This window comes from Eublepharis macularius, chromosome 1, assembly GCF_028583425.1.
Source record: "Eublepharis macularius isolate TG4126 chromosome 1, MPM_Emac_v1.0, whole genome shotgun sequence".
NCBI lineage: Eukaryota > Metazoa > Chordata > Lepidosauria > Squamata > Eublepharidae > Eublepharis > Eublepharis macularius.
This window is the reverse complement of record NC_072790.1, coordinates 203,583,024-203,595,884: the sequence shown is the minus strand read 5'-3', so window position 1 is coordinate 203,595,884 and position 12,861 is coordinate 203,583,024. Positions and strand designations below refer to the sequence as shown.

The 12,861-nt window shown below is 38.9% G+C and overlaps 1 protein-coding gene across 1 annotated transcript in view; it reads left to right on the top strand.

Moving 5' to 3' along the window:
- Positions 1 to 12,207, top strand: part of TTL (tubulin tyrosine ligase) — a 29,459-nt gene extending 17,252 nt beyond the window's left edge. Inside the window, exons 4-7 of the mRNA XM_054987281.1 lie at positions 1,203 to 1,338; positions 1,432 to 1,701; positions 2,807 to 2,950; positions 5,433 to 12,207. Coding sequence (XP_054843256.1) covers positions 1,203 to 1,338; positions 1,432 to 1,701; positions 2,807 to 2,950; positions 5,433 to 5,547 — 665 coding nt within the window. The 3' untranslated portion in view covers positions 5,548 to 12,207. The remainder of the gene's footprint in view (positions 1 to 1,202; positions 1,339 to 1,431; positions 1,702 to 2,806; positions 2,951 to 5,432) is intronic.
- The last annotated feature ends 654 nt before the right edge of the window (positions 12,208 to 12,861 follow it).

Sequence of the window (12,861 nt, the reverse complement as noted above, 5' to 3'; positions counted from 1 at the left end):
TCCTGGCAATCCCATGTCTTCACCTTTCCTTGTCTCTTTCTAACCCCCAAGCAATCTTTTAACTCCCCTCATCTTCAGGTATATTAATTATTTAATTTCTTCATTTATGTCCCATCTTTCTCCCCAATGGGAACCCACAGCAGCTCACATCATTCTTCTCTCCTCATTTTATCCTCACAGCAACATTGTGAGGTAAGTTAGGATCAGAGTGTGAAACTGACCTGTCACCCATCGAGCATCCATGACAGAGTGGTGATTTGAACCTGGGACTACAGTTGCTAGTGGGCCTGACCCCAATGAGTACTCCCCTAAAAGCCAAAACAGCTCTGGAAAGAGCACTGCTTTCTCCCCTCCTGTCTTTTACTGACAGAAACCAAGACTTGAAGGCTGTTGTGGTGATACTGTTGTGGTTGCCAAGCAACAACCACTGAGGCATTTCATTCTTCAAGCTGCAGGAGCTCCTTTTATCATTTGGGAGCGGGCAGGGGGAGGCTTAACTCCCCAATGTATTTTTTTATTTCAGATTTTTTTGCAAACCTCAGCTGTTTTTTAGGTTTCTAGAAGGGTCTGTTTTGTCTGTTCTTGGCACCAGTTTCTGGATTTAAATATCCACAGATTTGGCCATATTAAGAATTAAATATATTGATGTTTGTAATATCTGGTGAGCTCAAAAGCTTGCACACTGTTACATTTAAATCAAGATGGGTAGCTGTATTAGTCTGTCTGTAGCAGTGGAAAAGAGCAAGAGTCCAGTAGCACCCATAAGACTAACAAAATTAGTGGTAGGGTATGAGTTTTGTGAGCCGCAGCTCACTTCTTCAGATACTATATCCTTCAGATACCAAAACTCATACCCTACCACTAATTTTGTTAGTCTTATAGGTGCTACTGGACACTTGTTTTTTTCCAGTGTGTCATTAGGTTGGTTCTAAAAAAGGTATTACATGGGATTGTGTTCTTGATTTCCTGGAGCTAAAAAGCCTTTTGATGTGCCCTTACTCTAAACAGAGATGTTTACATGTAACTGAGCAGAGAAGCCGACCCAAAAATGAAACTGCAAGGATGTCTCTGTCACAGGGCTAGTTTTCTGTGGGTCCATATTGCTACTGCACTGAGTCAGAGTTAATGGCATCACTGTGCTTACAGAATTTAAAACTTCCTTCTTGTACCAATTTTTTTGTTTGATTTTTTTTTCCTGTTAGGTGAAGGGATTCTTATTTCTTCAGAGGCTACTGAACTTCTGGACTTTATAGATAATCAAGGACAAGTTCATGTGATTCAGAAATACCTTGAGAAGCCTTTGCTCTTAGAACCAGGTCATCGCAAATTTGATATTAGGTAATCTGTTTTTATATATTGACACTTCCATTGTTCGGTTTAATAGTCGAGTGAAATAAATAGTGAATCTGAATTTTTTTTTTTAACTTTTAGAAGCTGGGTGCTAGTGGATCACCAATATAATATCTACCTCTACAGAGAAGGTGTTCTACGGACCTCTTCAGAACCTTATAATAGTGCTAATTTCCTTGACAAAACCTGCCATCTGACCAATCACTGCATACAGAAGGAATACTCTAAAAACTATGGGAGATATGAAGAAGGGAATGAGATGTTTTTTGATGAGTTTAATCAGTATCTGATGAGCGCTTTGAACGTTACTCTGGAAAATACGATCTTATTACAAGTCAAAAATATAATAAGGTAACATTTTATATTTGAAAGAATAGAACACAAAGGAGTCTACCAATGCACAGTTTACAAATTCTCTAACTACTATATATATAAAAATAAGATTTGGCCCTAATGGAAGATTGGACATGTGCTTGCATTTTAATAAAAATGCACAGGGTGATTCAATGCACTGTGTTGCTGTAAAGAAAAAAACTTAGGTAAGTGTCCATAAAAGCTCCTACGGCTGAAGGCAAAACTGAAACAAAAATGTATTTTTATAGCCAAAGTCCTATCATTGCTTTAGTTCAGAAATGAAAGTAAAGGCTTTACTGTTCATGACACACAACTGTGTGTTACTAAACTCTCTTTTTTCTTCACAAGACGGCAGTGTGGAGCCAGAATGTGATGGGTAGGGAAAGAATTAAAACACTCCTTTTCCTTCCCTTCCTTTGCTGCTTTTCCACTCCAAATTCTCCTCTACTGTAACAGCTTTTTCTGAGAAAAGAGTCTTACTTGCACCTGTATGGTATGGTTTCTTACCTACAGCTCTGCCTAAGGAAGATTAGTAACATAGTTAAATAAGGGCGGGAATTAGTGAAATAAGCAATTGCGCAGATAAGATGAATGTGAAAAACTTGGCAATGACTGTACAGGAGGGTTGGAAACAAAACTGTTCCCTGAGAAATCAAAAATTCATGTCAAAATCAGAATTCCTTAGAAATGTTTGGAGTCGTCTTAGCAAAAAGGACATTTGTAACAATTCACAATTACATAAGCCCAGTGCTGAATTGAATTAATAGAATTACCGTTGGGAAAAGTGTTTTTAAAGTTATCACATTGGCCTTTGTTGACATAGTCCAGACTGTTGAGAACCACAAAGCAGTGGCTGAGTTTGGATTGGGTGGACTTTAGAAGCGGGAAGTAGTTATGGAAAAGAGGTGAGTTCTGGCAGTAGATCTCTTGTCAGCAGTTTATTTGCAGTGATAGACATGAACATCCAGTCTCTGGATACCTGTGGGAAGTGCCAGAGGAAATCCAGAGCCAGACTGTCTTAGTAGTTAGAATGTTAGACTAGTACTTAGAAGAAACAGAACTGTCAACTGATACAAAATCAAGCGTGTTCTTCTTTTCACAGAAGCTGCCTTATGTGTATAGAACCTGCTATCAGCACCAAACACCTCCACTACCAGAGTTTCCAACTCTTTGGCTTTGACTTCATGGTGGATGAGGACTTGAAGGTCTGGCTAATTGAAGTCAATGGTGCCCCTGCTTGTGCCCAGTAAGTATACTATTCCAGAAGGACACTGATAAAAACTATCCTGTGTAGGTAGGTAGGACAGAAATATTCCCAGAAACTTAGACAAAGCCATTGCCTTTGCAGTTTTCAGGTGAAACACAGAGAGGCCAGACCAGCTGTGTCATAAATAAGTTTTCATACTCCATCCAACCCACAGCCGTTAGAGTTTCTCTTCCGATTCTAGGGAGAGAATCAGAATAGGTAGGAAAAGCTCCCCAGTATGGCGCTGCTTGAGAAAATGCCTTTTACTAGCAGTTCACGGTTTCCTTCTTGCCGTATCATTACATCTAAAAGGTAAAGTGGCTGACCTCTTCATTAATAGCAATAGCACCCGAAACCAAGCCATCCGCAAACAAGCGATCCGCAAATGCACAGATCACGGATCTTTCCTGCATTCCTTTCCCCCCAGCAGTCCTTTCTGACTCTATGCAGATCAGAAGGCTGCAGGGAAGAGGGTGGAATTCTTTTCACTCTTTAGTCGGGGATGCTGTTCTGATGGAAGAGGCAGGGAAGTTTTGTACCTGTCCCTGCTGCCACCTGTTAGTCCACGCTGGAGTTAGAAAGGAATGCTGGGCGAGGGAGTGTCTGCTCCCCCACCTTGCACTCTTCCAGTTGATAAAGCTGTCAGATTTATTTCTGCAATCTAGTTATTTTGGAGCAGGGTGAAAACCCCCAATTTCCACAGACAGCAAAAAGAATGTAGGTTCAGTGTTAACCACATACACAAACTTGAATGACAAATGTTTTGTTTGCTAAGATGCCCTCCATCAGTACAACACAGAAACAAATATGGCATAGGAAATCTCTGTGGATAGACACATTTCTGTTGCTTTCAGAGCATTCTCACATCAGGTAGCCACAGGTAGTATCACACATAAGCATACAACTGTTGCATGCCAGTATAAGACAAATCAAAAGACAGAATTAACTATTTGGAGGGTCTTTACACATAAAAGAAGGACAATATCATTTTGAAAGTTCATGCCAAAAATGTTTGTTGCTCAAGTTTTGAGGAAGTTCCAGTAGTTTACTCCGACCCTGCTCTGATGTAACAGAGAAGAGATAATGGGGGAAACAGAAGTTTTGAACACCTGCAGCCCTTCATTATCACTTTTGAAAATAAAGTAGCCAAAAACATCAAGTGATACATGTGAACACTTATTCTTCTGCTCTTTATACCAATTTAGAAACAGTGAAAATTATTTTCATCCCAGTTTTTTTAAAAAAATACTACATTTGAAAATAAACTGGCCCAGCAATAAACAGCAGCTGTCTTAGCACATTCCTGAACTCGTAGCTGGCTAGCCTGAACACCTTCTGTGGTACCAGGTTTATGGTTCTCTGCAGAGATTCTGAAATTCTGTTCCTACCAGCCATGGCACAGAAATTATTTTCTATTGCTGTCTTCTAAAAGCAATACTTGTAGCTCAATTTCAAGTCTGGGTTTAGATCACGAGTGGGTAACTGACAAGTTATGAACAAATATTCCTATTATTCATTAAATCATATATAAACAATGCTACATGCCTTTGTATTCTTTACATCTCCCTCACAGTTAAATTAGCCACCCTGATAACATTATATTGTAATATTAATCAGAACACATTCTGGAAGGAGAAAAACTCAGACTATAGATAAAAATTGAAAGGAGGTTCACCATTCCTTACCCAGAAGGAATAATCAGAAATTTTGCATTCTCAAAAGTGCTGCAGTTGTTTTCTTGCTAATGGAAAGTGATTTTTTTTTTACCTGCTGCTAATGGGATTGTGCAAGCAGATACATGTTGAACGTGTTAGTGAGAAAGCTATGACCTATCAGATTTATGCTTACAAGTTAGAAGGGGTGGGGTTGTACAGTCAACCTGTCTTTGTGTTGACTGATCTCATGGCGGGAGAGAGCAGGCACAAGCATGCAGGTCCCACCTCCATGTGACCTCTGTATTGTCTGCCCAGTGTGAATGCATGGAAGAAAAGTCTACGTGTACACTCCTTCCCCCTGATCAGCAGCACTGCTTTCTGAATGCTGCTGATCACAGCGAAGAAGCATATGTGCAGACATGTCCTCTGCATTTTCACACTGTGCCATTTGACAATGGAAGGACGCAAGGCCAGCATTCTCTTCCCTCCCCTTTCTTGCTACAATGGGCAGTCAGTGCACGAATGGGTCATTTGTATGGAACTGCTTGTGATGGTCAGGTGGAAGTACTCCCACAAGTGTGGTGTGGAGCTCCATCTGTCATAGCTATCAATGGGAATACTGCACACATACAGGGCTCTAGGATGTAATAAAAATGGGTAAGAAGATACCTCTTGATCAATCAACTTGTTGATGGGGCCAGCATACCAAATATATCATATCAATCCTTTCTTATTTTTATAATATAAGCTGTATTTTTTTTGTAACGGAATTCTGATTCTCTGTTGCATGTTTTTTTGTTGTTGCTGCTGCTGTTTTTGGCTTCTAGGAAACTTTATGCAGAGCTTTGCCAAGGCATAGTGGATGTGGCCATTTCTAGTGTCTTTCCCCTTAGCGACACCATGCAAAAGCAAAGCCAGCCATCAATATTTATTAAGTTGTGATGATATTGAAGCGTCTGTGCAAGACTCACAGAAGAACTGCTGCCTGTTGAATCTAGAGACAGAGGAAATGCGAACTAATTATTTCACCTGCTTATCATGCCAAAATAACGGATCAGCATCATCTTGGGAATTCAAAAAAAGAAGGAAAGGTTCTACAGATTCCACTGAGAGTTCAAGATGAACCAAAGTCATCTCATCAACTCTGCCTGTGTTTTGGAAAGCTTTGATTTTAAAAAAATCCTATAACTGAAGCAAATTTCTCTGGGAGAAGAGCAAAACAACTTTTAAACAACATATATAAGCAAAACCAGGGATATGATATAATTAGGTTTTTTAAATCCCTGTAAAGTGTGTTTGCCTCCCTTCCTTTTCCCCTCTTAAGTAATAAATTATTTTACCAAACTGTAGTACCAGTAGCCTTTCAGAGACTTTGAAGGGTTTGTCAACTCAACCTCTGTGGTTTCTGTTTTCTTCCCATGCTGCAGTTCTAGTGCCTTAGCCTTGTTCCCAGTAATTAAGCTACTTTGGTCTTATTTTGTTCTGTAGAGGTTAACAGGAAAAAAAAAACACAGTCTTGTTTTCTGTGGTATAAACTTTTTATATTTTTTAATTTGTTTCAAAATTGGTGTTTTTGGTTTTCCATTATTCCTCCAAAGCCCTGAAACCCTGGCATGTTTATCCCCGTGCTGGGGAATGAATGTGACCTTTTATGTATAAACGTTCTCGTTATTTGGACTCCAAAGCTTCATGTGGACATAGCTTTAGTAAAACTCATTTCAATTATTTTTATTTTTAATGAGGAGCTTTTGCCTTGCATTTCTTAAAAAAGAGTTACCAGAAAGAGATACTGCCAACTTCTAATTCCAGTACTTCGTACTTTTTGTTAAAGTAGTCAACGTTTTAATTTTATTGGATTCTTTCCTAATGTTAATATTTCTGAGGCTCTAAAATAAAAGCTGTTAAAGACCACTATGGCCCTAATGGTTGAATAGTATTCCTCTGCTGCTGTTAACTAGCATCAAGAGAGAGTTTATGTTGAGGATCAACAGCTAGATGTTTCAGAGAAATATCTGGTTCTTGTGAGGAATACCAGTCAGCTTCTTGGTTGTGGTTCTGAGCTGGGGACTTGCTGACAGGGAGCAATGGGATAGGGCTTGGTCTTCCAGAAAAAGTAGCTGCCAACTAGGGTCACATCATGCACTTCAGTTCACCAAAGATATACCCAATCAAAGTAGGGTAACTTGTTTAGGAAGTACTGCAGCACAGCTTTCTCTATTGAAATTAATATTAAGATTTTAGGAATGTGTTTCAGAACGTAACCGATTTTTTACATATATAGGTAGGGCAGCATCTTTGCCATTAACTTTCTGAAACATTTTCATGAATTTTTAACTGTCATTCCTGTAATGAATAACAATTATTTTAAGATGCGATGTATGATATAAAGAAGTTGACAATGTCCCCCCTCCCCCCTCCCCCCCACCTTTTATGGCTCTGGATAAACATAGGTACAATAGAATGTACTAAAATTTGTCTGGGTTTCTTAAGAACCTAAGAGGTATACTGGGTATTCCGTATTTCATTTCTGCTGTCTGAAGAATTTTCAATAGAAATCAAGGCAAGCATATACTCTGATCTAATTCATATTTAGTTAGAAAGAAGAACTGTTGACTTCCAGTGAAACTTTCCTCATGTAAAGGTGTTCAGGGTCACAGCCTTATGCATAACGTTCAGGAAGTCAGAAAAAGCTTTTTGTAGGTATTTGCTACTAACTTTAAAATCCTGGAACGCATTCTATAAACGACTATAAACTATGATTAAGGCATTACCATTTCTAAATGCATTGCAAGTTGCATGCTAAAATAATTTGGTTCAGAGATACAGGAATTTTTTTTAATGCACTGCAAGCTTGGTATAATAGAGCAAGTTATGAATAGAATAACTTACAAGGCTGAACAGCTTTAGTAGGAGACCCTTTCTTTTGAGGGTCTATGGGAACCTTGGAAGCCAACCCAGTAAGAATTGTTGCCAAGCTGGTCAACGGCAGAACTGTATCTTGTTGGTTTCGGATTTGGATATGTTGTCAATTATTTTAGGGCTCCAGTCCAAAGCCCACTCACTAAGTCCTATTGTACTTGCTTCTGAGTAAACATGCCTAGGGTTGCAAGATTTATAACTAGGTAAAAAGGCATAGGATTAGGAGACAGTAATTCCCAACAATGATGATGATAGTTTGTATGCAAGTGAAACCAAATAGGTCCCTATAATAGAAAATGCACCCTGCAGTTTTCAGGCTTTTGGCTAGCCTCCTTGAACATGTATTGAATATGCTGGCATAATTGGGGTCTGGTATTAATCTGCTGGAAATTCAACTGGCATTTCTTAACTTTTCAATTTGGCCACAATTTAAGTGAATGTTAACTGATGCTTATCTTGTCACACTGTGCATGATTTAACTGTTTAACTCTTTGGCCACTGCAGCCAAAGCTACAGAACATGTACATAGCTACTGAAGCATGTCTTTGACATTTTATGGCCTTTTAGATCTTAAGAGCTTCTGTTCACCTTACAGCATAGTAAACAAGGCTAGGCCAAACTGTTGGGAGTCTATGATAGGACTAAATGCAAGTAATTCAGCTTAATGGAGTTTAGTGTTGACAACTTTTATCCAGCCTCTGAAAACTTTTAATCAGCCTCTGCTACTGAACAGCTTAGTTAGCATGTAGTGATGCTGATATTTCTAAAAATCAAACTATGGTTAAAGAGACAGGAGTGGACTAAGGAAGGCCCTTTCTGCTTGATTGGAAACTCTTGGGTCGTAGATGGGCCTACTTGCACTTTCAAGTCAGTCCATATCCTTCTCAAAGTATAATGGAGGCATAAGTACCTCCTTGAATGAAAGATGATCTGTCTATGGTTCCTGACTAGTTAAAACGATAAGGCCCAGCAATCTCAAGAGAGTGGTTTTCAAAGGTTCCACTTTCACAGAATATTTTCCATATAGATCCAGCAGATAAGGAACTGTTGTATGTCTGCTATGGGACTGCTACATGCTGTAGAGAAGTCTAGGCATGTTCTTGGGCACATACGCAATTCACACAGGATGCTGCAGATCTGTTGGGCCTCATTACCACTTTGCATGAACTAAGAGCTCACCCTAGAGCACACCCAATGCTTATGTTGCTAAGAAAGTTCAGTCTGTTGGTCAAACTGTCATTCAGGGAACCTTGCCTACCATTATTGATCTTCTCAATGAATGGCCTGATTCAGACTTTTGAGTAACCCCAGTAAATGCCCAGAGCACAGTGTGAAAACCATTACCTTGGGACATGTCCACAGAATAGTGTGTTCATTCAGGGTTTGGTTAGTCCATCTATTTTAGTGAAAGATGTCTATATCTTGGTGGCTTTATCCATTCTCATGTTTTTGCTTTATTTTTCTGTGTGGTATTAATGTTTCTAAAAAATCCTATTTTTATTATTTTCATTTAACTTTGTCTTTTGATCCTGCCAACCTATTTCTAACACTGTATATGTTGTTCCATCCGTAATCTTGATTCCCCCCAGAAGTGTCTATAAATTATAATTTATATGATAAAGATGCAAATTTATTAATGAATGTTAAATTCTATGGAGTATGGGTTACTGTGTTTTCTTTATAGGTAAAGAAATCACAGCACAACCTCATCGATTCAGATAGCTTAAAAATCAATGCATTTGAATAACTACAAGGTTGTACTTCCACAAGTTGTACTTCCTACAAGGTGGGAGATAAAGTTTTTAATTTAGAGAATAAGAGACCTGGATAACAGATTTAGGTGATAAAGGTATTACTGGTCTTTAAATAGGTTTCTGGACATCCTTGGTGTGTACAACTGTATGAAAGGCTTTAAGGTGTTTTCATAAGTGCGCAATAGCAGAAAATGCTTTAGAATATTAACTTGCTGAATTTGCAATTTCTGTCCATTACTAAAAAGTCTTTTGTTCTTGTAGTAAGAAGCCTTGTTTAGGAACATGAATATAGCACACACAGTTAAAGGGCTATATTCCATTTTAAGACAATTTTGTGTATGCCCACTTTAATATTTGGGTATATATTTTCTACACTGTAAACTGATTCTGTGTCCTTTGTAATGTGGTGGAATCATTCATACCAGAATTGATTGTGTTAATAATAACATTCGATTTATATACCGCCCTTCAGGACAACTTAATGCCCACTCAGAGCGGTTTACAAAGTATGCTATTATTACCCCACAACAATCACCCTGTGAGGTGGGTGGGGTTGAGAGAGCTCCAGAGAACTGTGACTCACCCAAGGTCACCCAGCTGGCTTCAAGTGGAGGAGTGGGGAATCAAACCCGGCTCTCCAGATTAGAGTCCCGTGCTCTTAACCACTACACCAAACTGGCTCTCCAGTGTTGTCAAGCCCAACAAAGTTTTATGAAATTTGATTTTCTGTTGAACAAACCTTCAAATCAATATGCATAAGAATAAATTCAAGTCCTAAGGTATAAATACCCATGTTCTCAACACGGACATCATGTACATTGGTTTTGTAAACAATTGAAGTGTTATATGCCAGATAATGACAAAGAAGACAGTCCTAACTACAGAATGATCTTGAGTGAGCACATGTAAGATCTGAAGCCTTTCTTTAAAAAAGTGCTTTGTGTAAGAAGAGACACATTGCCCAAATTAAAAAAGCACACAAAATACTTAAACAGGAAGCATGCAGTACTGATAAGTTGACATCTGTACATTTAAAGCCAGAATTTTCTGTCTGTCAAATTTCGTATTCATCATGGTCTATGCTGATGTGACTTTGCTTTGAGAGTTGGGGGACTCAATGTTGTTTGTTTGATTTGGTATGAGACAGCTTTTTGGATATTTTCTCAACATTGTTTCCAGTGGGTAGCAATGCTGGTCTGCAGTAGAATAGCAAGATTCTAGTCCAAACCAACAATTTTTTTTAGGGTATAAGCTTTCAAGAACGGAGCTTGAATCTCAAAAGCTTTTACCCTGGAAAATGTCGTTGGTCCTTAAGGTGCTACTAGACTAAAATCTTACTTTTCTGAGCATTATGTGTAATCCTCCGTCTATAAGGAATTTTATTTCTTTTTTTGGAATAAATAAAAACGTTTCTGCAATACACTGTAAAATTTAAAAGAAGGTGGTCACAAATAGAGGCCCTTTTGAAAATGCACTTTTTACGGTGAAGCACTAGGAACGTTAAGCTGGCAGAAGAAAATGATATTTATTCAGGGGTTGCCATTGCTGCTACCTCAGATGGTTTCCGCTGGTTAATTTCTCCTTAATACCTTCTTATGTCTTATTTTGGGTTTTAATTGAAACTTGTGGAAAAATGAAAATCGAGGAAATGATAGTGGAAGGAGATAGGAAAGGCTACTGTACATGGGATACTTTCTAAGCAACAAGAACCGCCGTCTCTTTCCTGACAGGGGCTCTGTGCCTTTGACAGCAGCATGATAGGCAGAATTCAAAATGTATAGCTTTTCCATAATGATAGTAGCACCTAATGAATTTCTGTTGGTTATGCAGCTGTTTGAAGGCATAAAGCCTCTTTCAGGAAATAGGTGGCTGGCTATTGGTTGTCATGGGGAACAGTGAATGAAGACACACCTCATCCCAGAAGGAAATACATTTCACCCTTTCCATAGTGGATTACGTGAACTGACCAGATGACCATATAAGAAACTACAAAGAGATTCACTTTCCCTCTATTTTTGTCTGAAAGAAGTGATAGAATAGGACTTGTCCAACAGCTAAGATGCCATGAAGCTGCAATGTTAAAGGTTTTATGTGAATCTGCTCTTTCATATGCGTGTGGGTTGTGTATGATAGGATGGTACAGTATAGAAATGGAGTGACAATTTGTTGCAGCTGTTCCAGACAGATTCATGTTTTATGTCACAGGAAAATATCCTGTTTAAAATTTACCTCTGTGATAAAAACTAAATGTGCTGTCACTACAATTTTAAGAGGTTGGCATGCAAACAGTTATGAAGACATGAATGTGGTCTATGATATACAGCCAAGTAGAGGAAATTTCATTCATGTGGTCAGACTTGCATATTGCACTGCCTTTAGCTCTTTTCAGGCACTGCATTTCTGGTGCACTTATCTTGCATACCGTATGTGATTGCCATTTAGTGAAAAAGGACAGAGTGTGAATTTTGTAGCTTTGTGCCAACAAATACCCTATTTGCCTATTTCACACAAAATGGAAATCATGCATAGTAAGAAGAGGCACGCTTTCCTGGTATCTGAGTGAGAAGTGCCAGAAATGCAATGCTTAAGAGTTTTGAGAGTCTTTGGACTTGAATGTAGGTGAACAATCAATGCATTTCTCATTTTCTGAACTCTTTCCATTACAAGAAAAATAACACTGATCAAAAATGTATCTTCTTTGGTATTTCTAAAATGGTCTATGAAAGAACAATCAAACTTCTAAAAGATCCAAAGCCAACCTGGCCTACATACATAGCACCAAAATTAACAACAGACTCATCTCTTGTTTGTCTTCAGAATATTGTAGTGTGATTTTGTGTGTTTGTGTCTGACAGAATGTGATGGTAAGCAATGCATGGTTTGTTGAAATTTGTATTCAAACCTCTCTGAAGCAAATTTTTAAAAATAAAATCTCATTTTCCTCGTGGGATATTTGTGATTCTTTCCCCTCTCCCTGAACCATAGGTAGGAAAAGAGCCCGGCGGAGCAGAGTGGTAAGCTGCAGTACTGCAGTCCAAGCTCTGCTCACACAACTCGAGTTCCATCCTGGCGGAAGCCGGGTTCAGGTAGCCAGCTCAAGGTTGACTCAGCCTTCCATCCTTCTGAGGACAGTAAAATGAGTACCCAGTTTCCTGGGGGTAAAGTGTAGATGACTGGGGAAGGCAATGGCAAACCACCCCATAACAAAAAGTCTGCCAAGAAAAATTGTGATGCGACATCCCCCCATGGGTCAGTAATGACTTGGTGCTTGCACCTTTACCTTACCCTCCTCCCTGAACCATAGGTAGATAAATGTTCTCTTTTAAGAACATTTCTAAGTCCTTTAACATTAGCTGACTTTACTAATCTCTGCCTCCCTAAATGGGTGTGTGTGTGTGTGCGTGCGTGCGCCTCAAAGCAGTACAGAGTATGGCTACATACTGGGAAGGGCAGGAATTCCAGTGTTATATGTATGCTGTAATGTATTGCAGTGCTGTTGCCAACCTGGATGCAGAGGCTTGGTTAGCCAAGCCTACCTAAGGTTAAGAGAAAAAAAAAACCTTTGGTATTTGCAATAGAGCCT